Source organism: Ciconia boyciana, chromosome 11 (assembly GCF_034638445.1).
Source record: "Ciconia boyciana chromosome 11, ASM3463844v1, whole genome shotgun sequence".
Classification (NCBI taxonomy): Eukaryota; Metazoa; Chordata; class Aves; order Ciconiiformes; family Ciconiidae; genus Ciconia; species Ciconia boyciana.
In genome coordinates, this window is record NC_132944.1 from 8,108,344 (window position 1) to 8,128,045 (window position 19,702).

The window sequence follows — 19,702 nt, forward strand, 5'->3', positions numbered from 1 at the left end:
AGAAATACTGAATAATAAAAGGGTCTTTAACCCAGTGGAAGAAACAATAACAAATGCTGCAGATAGTCGCTGGAGATAGAAGCCAGGCAGCACTAACTGGAAATAAGGGCTTTACTTTAAAAACAAGCAATTCATTACAGGAGTAAGATAAGGATGATACTAGGGTATATAGTCCACCTTTTGCTGACTTCAGACCAAAGCCTTCTAAAAGACAAGTTTTAACTTTATTCTGATATAGCTGAGTAAAATTATACAGCTCTTGCTTGATCAGAGCTGAACGAGACTTTCTGATGCCCTTGTCTGGATATTCTCCCTCTACCTCCTGTTTCTCAGGCACTTCCCATCTGTGGATTTCAATTCCTTCTTCCTGGGCAGAAGCAGTGACAGACAGGACTTGTGTGCATTGGTTTCCACTAGGATTCATCCCAGTGTTGCAATGTGGTCCATCCACCTGTGTTGTCACTTCCATCCAAAAGCTCTGCAGATCCCCGAACCATGCAGTGCATTTCTGTCCTCTGTCCTCAATGTCTCTCCCATTTTAACATATGTCTGAGTTGAATTAATGCCAAAGGCATGAAGAAAACACAGGTCCACAAAAGTTCATTGGTCAGAAAAAGCTACTTTCAGCATCTTAAGAGATGTCTGAACTGGATTGTGGTACCAGCCAAGGCTGGAACTAGTATCTGCACTGTGTAGCTAAGCCATTTCTTGGGCCACCATCAAAGACCATGGGCCTGGGACATGTCTACAAATATCCCTGCAAATGTGACACCTCAGTGTTTAATTAGGTCTTAACCCCAAAACCAGTTGCTTGATGGGGGGGGTGGTGTTGGTAGATATGGTCCCTTATAAGCCTTAATTAAATTCTAGGCTAATTCCTAAATCTGGAGAACATTTGAAAGTGGGTAGTTGCAGTGTTTCAGGCAACACCCCACTACAAAATGTTTATTGTTTCAAAGAAACACTTGAACAGTGAAGGCTGTATGGGTTGATTGCCATTCCAGGAGAGCTGCTAGGCTACTGTTCACTGCTTAGAAACTTGGAGGGGAGGAGAGTAATGTAATTTCATATGGGCCATGGCAGGAATGAAACCATGCTGAAACGCAGGTTTGCCTGAAGGAAGGTGGGTAAGGAGAGGAAGCGGTCCTTGTCAGTACAAGGAAGCATTGAACAATAAGGGGAGGAGCAGGCTAAAGAAATTCCTATTCCCCAAGAGTTTCCTTTTAAGCGCAAGGTGGGTGTGTCTCCCTCCAACATAAAACACATCCTAAAATAAACATGCACAATTATTTGTGAACATACACATTCCTTATGGTGCAATGTTGTTTTGTGTCCATTTAGAAGTTACAGCCAGAACCTTTCAAGTGGTTCAGACAGCAAAGGAAGCAGAAATTGAAGCAGAATGAAATTTTCGTGATAAAAGGCAAACAGTGGTGCTTTTTTTTCAGTAATTGTTTGGGTTCTTTTTTAAACAAACATTTGTACTCCTCCTGCTGCCTTCCCCCCCCCAAAAAAAAAAAAAAGGGGGGGGGGGGGGAATTGTTTAAGGAGCCTTGTGAAAGGCAAGATCAACACACAGAGCAGTTAGGAAAAAAATATGGAAGGAATCAGTAGTGACCAGTAGCTGGCACAAGTGGGTAAGAGTAGGACATCACAATACCTATTATTACCATACTATGAACAGGGTCCATTACCGTAAGTTCTCTTCCACTAGCAATGTTACCGAAGGTAGCAGAAGGAAAAACTTAAGATTACTTGATTCCTTTTGCTGTAGAAAATTATCACTGGAGGGAAAGTGGGTAACTGTGTTAAAGCTATATTTTTTTTTTTAAGTGGATGTCTGCATGGTTATTTTACATAAAGGAAATTAGTTCATTATTTTATTTCAAACTTTTTTATAAGACAAAGCTTGGGAGATCCTGGCATTCTCTACTATCCAGTCTTTTTCTCATCACTCAGTATTTCAGTACAGACACTCTGTCTGACAAGAACAAGGATGAGAATGCGGAGACTGTGCTCAAGCCTTGTCACATCCCAGGAATGGATTAGGTATATTTGTGTCCTACTCTTGGATAGACATTCCTAGGAAAAGCCAGACACTGCAGGAAGTGGTATAATACCTCCAAAGTGATGTTTCTTCCTTGGATTTAGTCCTAAAAATGCCTCATTATGGTGGTAAGGGGTCCGTTGCTGATTTCCGGGGGGAAAGGTGTAAGGACTCAGTTTTAGCTAATAAAAATTTCATGCATTTTACTACCAGAAAGTTCGTTTAGGATGTTCAGTTGTTGCAATAACTGATTTAAAAATCCAAAAGGTAGATCTGGCTGGGGAGCCAGGCTTACAAGATACTCATCCCACTTCTGTTCCCTCCCTGTTTTTAACTGGCCACAGTTTTCAGCACTCTGCAGCCTTCAACTGCTGCAGACTTGCTGCTGGCTGCAACAGAAGCAATGGTACTTCAGCAACGAAGTGTTTGGCACATAACGTTCTGAAATGATCTGGGGGGAAAGATTAGCTACCCGTTCTGTGATTTCAATAATTAGACAGATGCCCTGCAGCTCAAAGCAGCAGTGGATACTGTGAAACAAGAGTACACACTACAGTACTGGAGACTGGCGAATATGCAGTTCTCTCACCCTCCTTTTCCACAAGTTGTTTTAAGACTGCCACATGTGAAGCTGGATTGGATAAAACCCCAGGTACAGAATAATTCTTAATCAGTATATGCGATAAGGTGCCTGATTAGAACAGACTTTTCACTCTTTCTGGGCTGAGCTGAGATCAATGACTCAGTTTTTAACTTAGATGAAATCTCTCTGGTGTCTCATAATTCTAGAAAGACTGTTTTCTGACTACATCAGAATGCCAAATGGTCAGCATCTTTCTGAGTATTGGAAGAAATTTCAGCAAGGTTAAGAAGATCAGAAGAAACAGCCTCTTATATCTCCCAGAGTGTAACCAAACAAATATGCCAGTATTAGTTCAATACAAATTACTCCAGTTGAACTGAGATAACAGTAAGAAAAGTACCATGCCACCAAATATCAGGACAGTCAGAGAATCATTTTTAAGCAGTTTGCATTCAATATTACTTTATTCTCAGTATGGTGCACAGCTGAATTTTAATTGTCCTCACTTCCAGATGTCAAAAGTCTGCATTCCAAAATACTCAAAATATAAGAGCACAGTTAGCTACACTTCCTGAAACTTATACCGTGATTTAGGATAGGATTTCGCATAGGAACCATGTCCCAAATGGTGTCTCTTGAGATACTGTTCCCTTACTTCCTGTGTGTAGGGCAGGAAGATTTTGCACAAAGAATTGTTCCTGTCTCTCTCATGCTGAAATAGTTTGTCCTGTGCTTTTCCTTAGAATGAAGAGCTGCCCTTTGTCCACTAACATGTGTTAATTAAAATTATAAAAAGAATTAGAGATTTCTGATTGATTAACCATGTAATTACCTGTTGATGGCTAGGAAACATTGCTAAGAGCAAAACCCTTCTCTTTACTTATTACCATCTGTAACCATTTGGTGCGCTGGCTTCTTCACACCACATATTTCATCTCATCTAAAATCTCATGAGGGAGGATCCCTATTGTTGCCTATTTATGCAGCCTTTCAGCATTTCATTTAGTTATTTAAAGAATATTAATTTCAGGGCCAAGACAGCTGGAAATGGCTGTGGGATGTAAACTGTACTGTGAGTAAAATGGCCATATATGACTTAATTCATCTAGCTTCAATCTAGCTTATTGTCAATCTGCTTGAATTCCCCTACACGTGTGTCAGTGCTTCCACTAGAAATAGAGACCCTGGCTGGCCTTGTTTTGCAAGATGATTCACTTTTCTTAAAGTATATTTTGATGTTCAGAGAAGATTATACCTGCAAGGGGTCCTGGCATTTACAGGAGGATGGAGGACCTTTTGACCCAAGAAAGGACTGAAAAAGCTGTACACAGAAAACTGAACTGAAGTTTAAACCAGTAACTCTCTTCATGTTTTGGGTTGAAGTATTTCATTCACTGCATTATAGCTCAGCTACATAATCAATGTAAAGTATTAGCCAAGCTTTTAGCAAACCATCTTATCCCTCATGATTATGTTGTTTGACAAACAAAATGTAACTCCATATTTTGTTACCATGGTAGTGGCAGATGGGAAGACTGTGTGTCTGGGCACCAAGTGTTCACTTCAGTTTGGCTGGGTTGAGTTAAACCTTGATCTGTTGGTAGAACTAATTTTGTTCAATGCTGAAATTCTGCAAACTACATATTGAAATTAAAATCACTGCTACAAAGTGATTGTACTGTGTTATAAGAACAGCTACTATGGCTGAAAGGCATTTCTTTCATTGCAGTGAAACGCTTCAGCATCATTGAATCAAGCGTTCATACTTAGGGCAAACAGATTTCTGGGGCAGAATCAAAAGGTCTCTAATGTCATTAGTACTTCTGAGTGCGGGACGTGTTACCCATCTGTGGGTATCTGTGTATGATATACCCTTGGCCCTGCAGCTGTACATCTTTCTCTCCCCAAGTGTGCTAGGGCAGCATCTAGTTCAGTTCAGTTCAGTTTTCACCTTAAACCGTGTTCCCTGGAGTAGCTGCAGTGCCACATGGAAGCACAGTGCATATACTTTGCTCCTTCAGTTCTCTTTTCAGACCTGAGCCTTTTATTGCCCGGACTCCTTCTGCATTAGAAGTCACTGGTATAAGATAAAGCCTACTGTAGGATATATTCTGCTGGCTTTAATAAGAAACCAAGATGACTAACATGGCTTTTCTCTCTTTTCTCCAGAAATCACAAAGCCACCACTAGCACCGAAACCAAAGATTACCGGTCATCTTTCTCCAGTAGCTGTCTCCAAATTTTCTCCTTCACTGCCAAGGGCTGATATTCTTCATAACCCGAACTCTATGTCTAGGGGTCCCAAACCACCTATTGCTCCCAAGCCAAAATTCTCAGCTGACACTGAGGGCAAATCCAGTGTTTATACCAACAATAACTTAAATAAATGCTCAAATGGGAAACTGGTATGTCTTGATGGAGAGCTGTATGAAGGAAACCAATGCAATGCTGATTGCCCAGAATCTGAGGCAGATAATGAATACATTGTAGTTCCTGAAGCTCAGCTGACCAGCGAAGACTGTAATGACTTGGAACATGAGCATGATCAGACCCTAGATTCCTCTGTGGAAAATGAAGTCTCGGAAACTTCAGAAGAGGTAGAGAAGGAAGAGGATAACATTGCTAATGATGAGGATACCAGTAATCAAGAAGTCAGCGAAGGTGAGCACCATAACTCTTCAGATATTGCTGAACCAATGGAACCAGACTCTGAAGAGTCAACCAGAGACTGTGACCAGTCTGAAGCACTTTGTGAGGAGTCCTCAGATGCCCCTGATGGGGATAATGATGCTTCCAAGAATGTAGATGAAGGTGAGGATGTTGTAGGTGATTGTAGTGAGACCAAAAACAAGGAGGAAACTTCTAACAACCTGGAACTGGTGAAGGACAATAGTGATTGTAAAACTGACAGTGACAACATTTTGAATAGAGATGAGGAACTGATGGGTGATATCTGTAAAGATACCATTGTAATGCCACTACCCGCAGATGAATCAATCCCAGGTTGTGAGAAGGCAGGGCAGGAGGAGGAGGAACTGCCTGAGATTTTAGAAGAGGGAGATGGGTGTCTACCACATGATGGTGACCACAGTGCACATGCAGAGCTTGATTTGAACATGGAAGGGGAGTTAGAAGATGATGACTGTGCAAGCCCTGACATGCTGCCCAATGAGGTCAGTGAAGAAACAGCTCCTGGCTTAGAACTATGTGAAGATGAACCCAATGCTGAAAATAGTTTAGGAGAGTCCATCCATCAAGCAGCAGCTGAAGAGGAGGAGGCAGACCCAGATGAGCACAATCATACAAACACAGGAAATGCCAGTGATGGCTGCCAGATCACTGAGAGGAGAGGTGAGGAGAAGACATCAGAGGTAGCCTCTGAAGCAAGCAAAGACTCTGGGAAAGGGGAAGAAGAAACTGTGAATGCAGAGAATATGGATGATGGCTGTCAAATTGCTCCTTGTGAGAATGAATGTGGTGAGGAAATACCCATGGAACATTCAGATGAGAATCTTCAAACAGAAGGGACCTCTCTGGATGAAGATGGTGTGCTCTCTGATAGTCTACCTAGTAGTCCAGGGATGGAGCCAGAGCTGGAAGATGCGACTGTTGAAGAGCATAGTGAAAGTATTGTGGAAACCTCTAAGTCAGATGAGCTGCAACTTGAAGACAATGAGGTGGAAACAAACAGCCTCAGCAAAAGTGTCCCAAGTCCACCTCAACAGGTCCCACTTGAGGAAGAGTTAGAAGTCTGTAAGCATGGCAAAATGAATGTAGAATGTGGGACCAAACATGTCTTGCATGAAAATCTAGCAGTCCCTGAAGTGGTCATTGTGCCTGAAGAATCAGAGGAAAGAGAAACTAGCAGTGATTCCTTAGATGATCCTTATGTGCTTCCCGCAGAAAATGAAATTGCTCATGATGGGCAGACTGATTTAGGAGCTGATCACAGTAAAAGGGATGAATTAGGCATGGATGGTGAAAACAACTTGCTGCCCATTGATCGTAAAAGCATTGTCACTAGAACACGGTCGCTCTCTGGGAAAATGCCGGGCTATGTCCCAGAAACAGTTCCAGAAGAAACTGGACCTGAATCTGATTTACCATCTTCCTGCAATGGCTCTGGGACAGAAGATTTAAGCAATAATTTATTTCCAGCAGAAGGAAAACCAATGGAAGCCAACAGGGCATTACCAACCAAGTCAAGACGTTTCATTTTATATCCTCGATCTTATTCTGTTGAAGGGAGAGAGATACCTGTCTCTGTTTACAGAGAAAGTGATGGCTGTGTACTGGATGATGGTAGAATAAAAAGGACAGAAGACAACTTGTCTTTGCCTTGTGTCAATGGTTCCTCAGGTAGTTTTTCCCAGAGAAATCATCTTTTATCATGTGGCGTATCTACTCCATCCTCAGTTGTTGATATACCACCTCCTTTTGAACTTGCCTACATCACCAAAAAGCCAATCACTAAAAGTTCCCCTTCACTTTTGATAGAGAATGACTCACCTGATAAGTATTCCAAGAAAAAGAAATCTTCCTTTAAGAGGTTCCTCACTCTAAAATTCAAGAAGAAAACTGAAAGTAAAGTCCATGTAGATGTTAATGTTTCCTCTTCAAGGTCCTCATCAGAGTCTAGCTATCATGGGCCTCCAAGGCTGATGGAGCTGGACAGGAGGAGCCTAAGTAGCTCACCTCAACTAAAATCACATGTGGGGAAGCTCCGTGCATCTGAGTCTCCCTCAGCTGTTCTTTTCTATAAGGATGGTAAAAGAAAAGGAACGCCCAAGTCCTTCAGCAGGAGTGTGTCAAGGGTGGAGTCCTTCGAGGACCGGTCCAGACCTCCTTTCATGCCACTCCCATTAACGAAACCTAGGTCCATTTCTTTTCCCAATGCTGACACGTCTGACTACGAGAACATTCCTGCTATAAGCTCTGACTATGAAAACATACAAATTCCTCCTCGAAGATCCACCAGAGCAGGAACTTTTACTGAGTTTTTTGAAGATCCCAGCAGGGCATTGTCTGCTGCTAATGAGAATGATGGCTATGTGGATATGAGCAGCTTCACTGGCTTTGAGAACAAGCAGCAAACCACAGACCAGGAAACAGAAAGGTACTGTAATAAATTACTATGTAAGACCTGCTAGCCTTGGCCAAACAGGCAAGGCCCCCCCTGCTAGGTATCATAGGCAGATCCTCCATGTTGCTTGGCTTATACCCCCTCTCAGGAAATGCTTACAAGAAAGGTTGGAAGAATACAAGATAAGCCTTTATCAGTGAAAAAAAAAGACACCAAATTAACTCTTTACCTTGTAAATGTATACTAGCAAGTCCAGTGGATCTGGATCCTATGGTTTAGAGATACAAACCAAAGAACATTTAAAAATATTTGGTTTATCCAATGGATCTAATTTTTGTGGCTTGGGGGGGAAGGGAGAGCTTGCTTTGTTCTTCAGTAAGAAAGGCTTCTGACTTCTTGACTGAATGAAAAGAGAGCCTGTTTGCTGGAAGGGGTCCTGCTTCATTTTTCCTTTCCTGTCAATTTCTCAAAGCAACAATATATATATATAATTTATCTTTCAAAGTACATCAGTTAAGTATAGACCAGAAAATCCCAAATCATGAACTAATCAGAATAGACAATTAATTTTAAAAGTTGCTTTAAAGCCTATCATTATGGCCCTTTGACAGAACTGCTGATTTATAAATGAATTAAATAGCTCGCTCTGAAATCATATGCATTGCTAACATTAATAACAATCTTTCATCCCATTCCATTCGATTATTTGCAAACAAGAAAATGTCCTTTTCGTAGTTACATAGGAGCAATGCACTCAAGACCTTTGAATTTGAATTTGAATCTGTCGTCAGATTATAGCATAGAGTCAGTGGAGTGCAGAGATGTAAATAAGACGAGTGTTTTCCATTAAGTTCATGTTAAATAGGTAATGAGAAAACAAGGTGCAAAGCAAATGAATGAAAAAGAATGTCTTTAATGCAGTTGCATTTTGTCAGAGCTGTGTGAAAAAGATAAACATCTTAAAAGCAAGGTTTTCATGTCCATTTTCATCCATCATTCTCCTTCTAAGGATTTAATATTCCTGTTTCTTTGCAAAATTTATTTTTTCTGGTCCTCTCCCCTGTCATTGTGAATGGAACAAACCATGGGCATTTCACACATCTCTCTCTCAATATTTCAGACTTGGGGAGTAAAAGAACTTTTCTTTAACACCTCTGAATAAGTCTTGCAAACCATTTCTAAGACAAGAATGATGTGCAGTGCTTTGTCTTTCTGAGAGAGGAGAGAATTGGCAGGGGAGGGGGAGGTGAGTACGACATGGGGAAAGAGATTGCATCAGTGCTTCAGCTGGGGATCCCAACGTGCCTGAAGCTGAGGGGTCTGGGAGACAGGCCTGTGGTTTAGCTCTTTGGCCATGTTGGCTGCTTACAGTGTCGGGAGCCCCAGTGGTGCCGACGCTGGGACATGGTGGAGTACAGTGCAGCTTCCCAACGCGCACGGCCACATCCCCAGAGCAGTGCTCAGCAGAAGCTGCATTAGCAGGGCCTGACGGCCCATTAGTCACACTGCTTTCAACGGTTTGCATTGCGCCCAGCACACTGACGTTTGCTCTTGGAAAAGCTGGCCAGTTCTTTTGTGTCCATGAAACGCCGCCCATTTTAGGTAGTTCTTGAAGAACCAAGTTAAAAATATTAAAACTACGTCAATTGCTGTGACTTGGGCCCATTTATGAACTTCCTGTGGAAGCCTGTTGTTTCAAAGGGAGAGCCAATCCAAACTGGTTCAGGAAGTCTCAAGGTCAAGGCGTGAACATAATTTTTCAGTCTGCTGCTTGTTGTGCATGCAGTTTTTGCTGTTGGGGGAGAAATGAAGGCTAGGCTCCTGAACAACTCCTTTATCAAGATAACCGGGGTGGAGGGGAAGAGCATCAGGCAGACAGCAATATACATACATTGCTGCTGAGATATAGCTATTATTTGCTATATTTGTCAGGACGTTTTGGACAAAGACATGCCTGAAAAGCTTTGATGAAATGTAAATGGGTAATACACATCCAATGGCATAATATACTTGGAGAAACAGTGTATGGTCTAATCGTAAAGCAAAGCAAATCGTACATGTACATGAACCTATTTACACATGCATACATGATGTATGGACATGGATGTTTTATTTCCTGCTAAAGCAGTTCTGCCTAAAATATCTCTCAATGGATTTCAGCTTTCTAATATGAATACCTATCAAACGCAGCTCTACCACAACCATACAGGGATAAAAATTACTTTGAACTCCAGCCTGTTCATATCCTGAGGTTTATTTCAACCATTTGAGAGTACAAGTGTGTTGGATTAAACCCTTGCAATACGTGAGACTTAAGCCCGTGAACTTCTCTTTGGTGCATTCACCTGCAGAGCACTGGTATTTAGCATCTGCTGATACCTTATGGAATTGCTACATTTTGATGAATGGCCAAGTACAACTCTTTTATTACATTTCAGAGAACGGAATGTGAGAGTGCTATAAAAGATTATAATAATCCGGGAGTCTCCACTACTGTGTGTGATTGGGGAAAAGCAGGGCAGGAGGGGGGCTTACAGAAATTGACAGATGAGAAGATTCACTGTTTAATTTTCGTGCTTAAGAGGAAAGACCATGTGGAGTAGATTTAAGCCAATAATTTCTAATTAGAAGCAATCACGTTTAGAGAAAAAGTCCAATAACGAAAGTGTTCATATCTTAACTTAGAATTACCATTGTCAGAATAGAATGGGGAATATTGCCCCCTGAAGGGCAGTTATTGTGTATCCCCAAAATTTAGCTCTCTGGTATTAATAATTAAACTCTGATTCGGGTGTATGACAATATAGATCATCATTAGCCTTCTGTACAGTGTAGAAATAATGGGACATAAGTGGAATTGGACAAAATTCCCCTGATCTTTCCCCAGTCCACATAGCCTGAATCGGACTCAATTTTCATTGCTTTTGAAAAGTCGCTATCTAGCCCCTTTTCTCTGAAGAGTTGCACTACAGAGTGCAAAGCAACACAAAACAATTGTTCAGGCTGAAAGCAAAGGACAGCTGTGCCCCACCTCTGCGACATGACACTGCAACCTATAGCATTGCCTTTACTCTCACCAGCTATAAGTCAGAGCAATTTCACCAAAGTTACTGGCTAAACTTTCATCAGATGAAGGTCAGTTAGAATTAAAGTATTCTGGCACATGTCTTAAAGAATAGCTTCACTAACCCAGCTTGACCTTCAGAGCATCAGCTGTGCATATGGCAGTGTGATAAACATCAAGGGGATGGGAAAGAGATACCTCAAACACTCATTTCGTAGTCTACCACAGTATCACTTCCAGTGCTTTTAGGAGGGCCGAGTCTTTATCAGGGTTTAGATAAGGTCAGGAAGATGGCATAGGTTGGGTGTTTTCAGAATTTAATTTCCTCTTTTTGCTTTCTACTTAGAGTCCATAGTTTGCATTTACCAGGTTTGCTAAGCCTCAATCCTTCTTTCTGCTAAGATGCTCAAAATCCAGAGAGGAAAGAAGATAGGGAGAAGAGAGGAATAGAAGGAGTATACCTGCAGTTCCACAGCTAATTCCACTGTGATGTTGAATATTCATAAGAAATGAGCTAAAAGCCCATGTTGCTGTTACCTGTACATTCCTATATCCTTCTACATAAAACAGTCTTCGAGACCTACTAGAAGAACCTCAGTCTGATTATTGTACTTAACCAACAGCAGGCCTTGCTCAGACTTTGACTCTCAAGTGAATTCTTGGGGGCCAATGTGGGGATTCCAGTGCTCTGTGCAATTACACCAAGGCTCATGGCAATTCCTAATAAGTCTCTAGAATTGCAGTCTCATGCCTGTAAATTACTCCCAAGGCTCCGACTTTCCACTGCTTTTTGAGACATACAGCACCTATCTGATGCTTCTCAGCTTTAGTACAATCAAGAAAGCTGGTCACCTCTTCAGTATCCTTTTTAGATCACCTATTCAGTATTCCTTTGTAAATGTGTTTTATTCCCAAGGGATGTGCTTCTTCAAGAAGATGGAGAAAAAATTGTCTTTAGTAGAAAGTCAGGAAAAAAACATGGTTTATGTGTGTCAAGCAAGTGATACCTTTCCTTTAGTTTGGCCAGACTGAAGCAGGAACACACAGGTGCTTAGGGACTGATACAACTGTGCCAGCATCTGAAGTGCTAGCATTGGAGAGGATGCTTCATGGGTAAGCAGCTCCGTTAAAAGCTTTGTAAGCAATCCTCTTTGTGCATAGCCAGTCAGTCTGGGCTTTTGCCAGGCCTACGTGCAAGATCACAAGGACTATGTTAGCGCAGACCAATTCCAAAATGTATACCAAAATCATATTATAGTTAGACAGCAATAGAACCACTGGCTATGGTTGATGGGCCATAGAGGATGCAAATCCCCCTACTTTAAAAGGAGAAGAATCCAGTGGATGAGCAGTTACTTCCCCCTTCAATGAGTATTTAGCTGTCCCCTTGCCTCACCACTGGATTCATGAACCTATGTTCTATCAAATTATGCCACTTATGTGATTATATCCTCTGTTCCCTGCAGGTCATCGGTCACTGATTAGCTCCAAGGCTGCAGCCAGGGACAGTCTGTATGACCGCCTGTTCCCTACCCTTCTGTAGCATACACAAAAAAAAGCCTAACAAAAGCTGAGCATAATAAACATCTTAGAACATGAATTCTCTGTCTAAAAATGGTCTCAATAACATGCTACTCAGACCTTCATATGCCCTTAAGCTTAAGGTGAAATTTAAACCATTAGAGTGAATTTCCTCCAACATAGCACGTTTTCAACCAATAGAATCAAGATGTCATATTCCTGGCTCTCTGCTCCTTCAAATGAGAAGCACGTATGTTATGTAAGATTAAATCACCAACTCTTAGAGAGGCACAGTGTGGTATCTAAGCACAGTGTATGAAGGATAAGGTGAAAGTCTAGAGGTAATTATGTAATGGAAGCTTCAGGATAAATAGTTCACACACCAAAATAGCAATGACCAAGAAAGGACAATCAGTGTTGTCATATTTAAAATAGTAAAAGAAATATACAGGAATATTATATATCTTTTGTTATAATTGTGAATCAATGTAATTTATTATAACCTCAACGAAATTCAGAGTGCTTTAATTTACACAAAAGACCAGTAAGTTTCCAAATAAAAAGAAGCTTCTTAGAAAACCCAATACAGCGATACTGCTAGGCTTGTCAAAGTGGCAGCATGTCAGAGGTGCTTAGATACTGTAGTGAAGGACAGATGGGCAAGCAGGCAAAGAGATGCTTATTTGGGGAGAAACATTCATGAGGTTAATAAATGCACCTGATATGCTTTGAGAATAACTGCTGAAAGAATCCATCAGCTCTTTATCAAAGGCTGATGCAGAATTCAGCTCCACTCTTTACCTGCATCTCTAACACGTTTAAAAATCAGACAAGTACTTGCCGAACTGAGGCTCAGTAAGGGTGCCAATTAACCTACAAGGCTGTTATTTAATGCTCAGAGCAAAGAGGCACAACTTGAAAGTCTGATGCATACAAGGGCAGAAGCAGATGTTCAGGACTGTTCTTCTGTGAAGTCCAGCAGAGTGAGCTGAATTAAACCTGCATGCAACTGCACCCATTAAAGCCGGGGGAAGCTGAAGATGCCACCTCTTCATTTCTTTAAATTAGTTGAATAAATCAGATTTTCTTCATCAATTTCTTCTCCCCACTCTCCTCCATTTTCTTTTTCTTTCAACTAGTGAAGACATTTGAAACAACTTAATTTACCTTCTAAAGTAAGTCAAATAATACCCACACCACAGAGTTAATCCCCAAACATGATATGACTGAAGCCTGTAAGAGTGTCTGCCTCCAAATGCCTGCCATAGATCATAGCCTTTGTATACTTTCCTCATTGCCAAAAAGTTCTGGAGATAAGTATTTTGGAAGGTTGTGGCTCACATATTCAACGTGTCATTTGAGAAAATGTAGCTATAATTGTGGTTCATAAAACAACTCTGTTCTCCCATTAGAAAAGAAACCACAACTGTTTCTAAAAGGGTGGTCTGTTTTACTGCTACTTCAAATTCACATGCTTAAACTCATTCCAAGAGTATGAGAGAGCTGGAAAGGTTTCTGTAAAGGATATTAGAAGCCTTTAGGAAGTCTCTTCACAACTGGTTAGAGATGCCTTTCATTCAAATATTAATCAATCAACAAAGATTTTAAAGGGATTTACAGAAGATGGCTGAGATTAGAGTCTGGCCCTGCAGATATCTATTGCTTGTAAGCAGAAAGCACTTTTTATTTTTTCATATTAAATGTAATTACCATTCTTTTCCTTTAAAGACTTTCACCCTTTAATAAGAGGGTAAGTAGGCAAAACCTTCCTCCCCTCTAGTGACCACTGGCCCCATGTGGTGTTGTCACAGATAGGTGTGTTTGTAAAAGCCTACATAAGAAAATGGGTGAGAAAGAAAAAGTGCATGGAGTAAAAGAGGAGATAGTCTCCATCCTAGAGAATTAATTGTGGAGCTCATGCCATCCAGTGTCTGTGGCTGAACTATGTAGCACTTGAAAGTCCTTAAATACAAAACGCGGTCTATTTGGAAGGTTATTGTCATTAAAACATGAACACAGAGATGCTAATTCCCTGCTAAGTTCAATGCAGTTATGAGTAGCGGAGCTTGGCCCTCCCGCCAGTCATTCTTTCATAGACACTTCAAGTTTGGACAGTCAGTGGAGCTGATGCTGGGGTGGAGATTTTGCCTGTGGTTCTGTCAGGAACGTTGTGTGCAACTCTCTGGGGCACGGAATCAAGCTTTTTTTGACAGGTTTCAGTGAATGCATCTTGCCAAATGCAAAAACATCTTCCCGCTACTCTATCTCTTGGGGTTTATATTGCATTTGGAAGGGAAGTCCCAATCCATGACCTGATTTAAGTAAGGCAAAGGCAAGAGGTAAAACAGCCAGATACAGTGATTTGAGCAAAGGTCATTGACCAAGTGAGGACTTTTCAGCGTCTTCAGCGAGAAAGCAGGTAGATGTGCCCTTTGCAGTTGACCATGCTGCTTTCCCAAGTAATTCTTGTTGCAAGCTGTGTTTTCCCTGCCATTCTGGGGACATTAACATTGCGGATCCCAGCATACAACCAAGTTTTTGGGGAGATCACTGGGGAAAGGGAACAAAAAGCCTTTCCAAGACAGTAATTGTAGCAGCACATCAGTTTTACTGTTATTGCTGAACTCCCAGCCCCAGGGAAGGAGCGGTCCTTAAATTTGTGCATTTAGTGATCCCATATACCATCTCTATTGCAGATCAAAAATTCCCCAGGAGCAGTCCCTGAGGGTGTGGCAGGTTATTGTCTGTATAGGACTTGTTTCTCCCCTGATGCTTGATTCCTGCAGCAGTTCTACAGTGCAAAGGCTCTCCGTGAAAGCAAAGGAGCAGGTAGAGTGGGTCCAAGCAGGAATCATCACTTTGGCAAAGAACATAATTGCTGATCAGAAAAGGATGAGGGTTCCTTGGTAAAGTCTGAGCAAGTAGCACAAGCAGGTACAACAGTGGTTTAGCATTTGAAGTGTGCTGGTATGCATCTGGCAGGAGAATCGTAACAGCAATGTCACCATTTTGATCAGCTCTGAGAAATACAGCTGTGGTATTGCATCAGATGAGCACAGAGAATAGCCACTAGAAACTCCTGAAGCCTTTCGCTCCTTGGATAAATGCAGCAGCAGCAATAGGTTCAGCTAAAGCACCTGATTGCTTTTAATACAGATGCAACCTGCCCCTTCCGTTGATAATTCAGTTGAACTGTAGCCCTAAGGAAACCATAAGGCTATGGTTGTTTCTGCCTCCACAAAGAGCAAACAAGGGGGAAGAATTCTAAAGAGAGAAGCAAAAGAGCCTCACAGACAAGGAGGACTTGTGAAAGGAGAAGCAGCACCAAATTTCGAGATGTTTCTGACATTTTCTAGAAGATAGAGGCAGAAGAAGGCCACATGATTTGTTAGCTGAAGAGCAGGTTTTCCTCTGTAATATGCTTGCCCATATGCTGCCCATATCAATACTAATACTATCAATACTATCCATACTATTCTCATCCCAAAGAGCAGCCCAGTTACCATAGTTTCTTGTTTAGGTAAAACTCAAGGTGAATATTGTCAAGAAGATAAAACCCACTCATGCTTTGTTTTTTCTGCTTGTCCCAGCTAGAGCTGCTCAGTACAGGCATGGCTGCGAGAGGATATCAAAAAAAGATCCCCATTTTCAACACTGCTCAAACTGTCTTTTGGCTTGCTGCTGTATACAATAATAGCAATGCTGCCAACATTAGTTCATGCTATTTTACCGCGCATTTGGAGTAGAAGCAAGTTAACTCTAGACTAGATCTGGAGACAAACCTAGGCAAAGCAGGCTCTCAAGGCATCTGGACTTGGGAGGAAAGTTAAGCCCTGAGCTACAGATTCAGCCTAGATTTCAGGTAGTTGTTTTGGGAAAGATGTTCCCATCCTTTCCTCTTTTTGCTTGTTCAGAGAAACAAATCCTAGCTGCTGATTCCACTCAGTTCCTAGTTCTCTGCCCCATAAATCCCTGCTCTGTGCCTACACTAAGCTGGCATGCACCCATAGCACTGATGAGAAGCTTTATAAGAGAGAATTTCCTTTTTATAGGTCAAGCGCTTCTCAGGGCTGGTGATAATGTTAATTATGGATGTAGCACAGAAGTGGTCTACTAACAGGCCTCAGGTCCCTTAAAGACCTGTATGGGTCTATTGTATTGAATTCTACTGGCAGTTATTAAGCCAAGGACAAACATGGTGATTATAAGCATTGTGAGAGGTTTTTTAAAGAAACATACATTATTTTTAAAACTTATACATATATAAATCTATACATAGCTTTTCTTTATCTCAGTGTGGAACACGTGCTGCACTCCGGATCTTGTAGATGGGAGAAAGTCCCATAAAGATGCTGAAACAGAGGGAAGGAGGATCAGGGATTGAGCCTAGAGGCAAGGGAAGGAGACATTTTCACTTGTGATCTGGTGAACATGATGGAAAATAAAATCTCAGCAGCTTTCATCAGTTGTGGTACTTTGCACTTTGCAGCATAAACCTGAAAGAAAGTTTTGTAAGAAGTTCATTGCAGAGCAAGGGATCCCAGTACTATACCCTGACTTCAGGCTGTGCACAGCCTATTGAAATTCTTGACAATAGCCACAGCCAGCTCTGACATGAGTCATGTCTTTATTTCTGTTTACTTTAGTATTGTCTGAATTGCCACAGGGAGTTAGAAGGTGATAGCGGTTAATGGAGGACTTCCAGCGGCTCAGAGACAGGGAGCAGTCTGTGGGAGATAACCCCTTGCTGCTCAGGTCTGGGTACAAGGCATGCTTCACCTTGCATTGTCAGGCATTAGAGTGGTGGGGAAATTAGAGGAGTGGGGAATTGTCTTTCCAAGACAGCAAGGACAGAAAGACAGCTAGTAAATGCTCTTTGATGGCAGAGCTTTTCAAACAAGCACCTTTGAGAAGTGTCTCTGGACAGTACCCATAATGTCATATTGATACTGAAGAAGGAGAGATTTTTAATACATTGTCCAGATTTAGGCATCAATCTTACAGCAGCTCCATGACCGCTCTCCTGTTTCCTCGTATCCATGGAGCTGTTTGTCCTGGTGCATGCTGGGGATGCAGGTGTGGGGGGATAGTATAGGTGGTCAGGAGGCAATGTGCTCCCCCAGCACAGCTTTGCATTGCACCTCACCATCCTGCACACACAGCAGATGTGTCCCAGCACAGCCTCAGAGGGCTGCCACTGCTCAGCCACAACATGCTGGATCCAACCCTGGCTTTGTTTATGAGGAATCACAGTCCCATATACCTCCCAGGAAATGGTGCCAGGTCCTCAGTAGGTTAGTTTTATTAGCAGCTGGACTCCATTCTGATGGCTACTCTTCTGATCAAATTACAGTGCAGAGACGGAGGAATGTGTACATGTGGCCATCTTCATGTCCTGAGAGCTTATAAGCCTGGGTAGACTTCTTTGTCTTCTCTGTTTCCATTATATGAACCAGAAATATATTTCAGTGGGGTTACACAAGAGGAGAGAGTCTGCTGTGTATTGCAGATTTGCCCTGGGTGATGTTTATGGGGCACAGAAGTGATACTGGTGTGATTTAAGCATTCCTAGCACCACACAGAAAAAAGCATGTACTGCAGACAGGGTGATGAGACTGCAGATTGGCAAGATGCAGCCTGTTTGAAATGGTCAGGTCTTTTACTGTCAATGAGTGTTCTATGCACGCCTTTCTCTGCTCCCTCTCCCACCCCCACCCTGAGCCTTACTGAGAAGATTTATTGAATGAGAGATTGCACATTACAATTCTGCAGCCTTTCCAGAATCTACTGCTCAATGATATGGGGTATATCTCTAGATTAGATTTGTAACAAAAACAACAGAATGCTATTGCATTTTAAATGCAAATCTAATCTAGTAGTTTATGGTTTGTTGTGCCATCCAGCAAAGTTATTTATAGCGTACAGTGCATTTTTAATTATCCTACAAGAATTCTTCTTTTACAGGACCCAAGGGGGGTTAATGTAAAAACTGCCTTAAAGATTTGCTGTTCAGTGGCATACAACAATTAATTTTATCTTAATCGACCAATTAGAGTTAATGGATGGAAGAACATATTTAAGAGGCACTGTCTGTTTTGCCAAGACCCCTCTCAAAGAGCTCATAAAGCGACCCTTTCACTTGAGTATTGGCTGGATTAATTAGATGTTATCCTTCAAAGGCCTAGAGCAAGCAGATTTAGACCTATCATCAGTGAACACCTTTTGGTGCTCTGACTCATGCTACACCAGCTTTATCAGTATCACAGGGATGTCCTCAGACTTCTTTTTCTCAAAGGAAATACAGCTAGGTACTGATGAACTGAGATAAGTCATACTTGCTTGGATCTGTGTTCAGCAGTCTCCATTCAGCCATTCTCAGCTGTCTCAAATTAAATACCTCTTCATTCTGTTGGCAGTTTGTCCTTATTTCTTGAATACATTTAGTACATTTGGGCCAAAACCTCAGGTATTAACCCACTACATCTCCCTGATGGGCAATCTAGGCAGGTGGACCTATTCAAGAATAGCTAGTTTCTGATGAAAGAATCTCAGTGAGGCTTGCTGACCCTCTTACATTTCAGGTATCAGACTGAATTCTTAGTTCTGGGAGTTGGCTAGAAGAGCTCAGAAAGGTCTCTTAGCCCACGTGCCTTCAGAAGTAATGGACTGCATACAGTACAATACATCTGTGAAGTCAAATCTTCTGGTCCTTAAATAGATAAGGACAATATATGAGCTAAAACTGAGCACCTCAAAATCTTTCTTTTAAACTTTCTGCTTTCACATTGTCAGGCTTAAAAAATCCAGACAATGGCAGTGAAATAAAAATACATCACAGTGAATACACTCAGGGTAAAGAGCCACAGTGAGAGTGACCTATAGTAAGATGACAAAAATGTAAATATATATATTTTAAACTGCGCTGGACAAACAATTTTTCTTGCCATTTGATTGCAGTTCTAAGGAAAAACATTGCTTCAGTGGCTGCAAGAGAAATAAAATATGTGTACCTAACTGAAAAGTCCAAGAGAAAAAAAACCCCCAAAATAAAGGAATTCGGTAGTTCCCAACACTTTGATTGTTTCATTTGCAAGTAAAAAAAAAAAAAAAGATACAGATACTGAAGTAAATTCTGAACAAAACCATACTTTTGAATTACAGAATGAAGATGGTTTTGATTTTCCATGGGGGGGGGGGGGGGGGGGCAGAATTCATTAATAGATTAATCCCAGCCAAATGTCACAAATCTATGCAATTTTTAATCATGCCAAGCCTGAATTTTCAGCCAAGCAAAACTGCAGCCAGCTCTAATTTTAATCTGGGAACTCAAACGATGTCTTAGGAGACAGAGGAGAGCCACTGAGCACTTTCATTCAGCACTACATATTAGCAGTTAAGCTCTGT

The 19,702-nt window shown here is 41.5% G+C and overlaps 1 protein-coding gene across 1 annotated transcript in view; it reads left to right on the forward strand.

Moving 5' to 3' along the window:
- Positions 1 to 4,903: 4,903 nt before the first annotated feature.
- The window catches only part of FGD5 (FYVE, RhoGEF and PH domain containing 5), a 105,429-nt gene continuing 90,630 nt past the window's right edge, over positions 4,904 to 19,702 (forward strand). Inside the window, exon 1 of the mRNA XM_072876117.1 lies at positions 4,904 to 7,746. Within this exon, the coding sequence (XP_072732218.1) occupies positions 4,919 to 7,746 (2,828 nt within the window). The 5' untranslated portion in view covers positions 4,904 to 4,918. The remainder of the gene's footprint in view (positions 7,747 to 19,702) is intronic.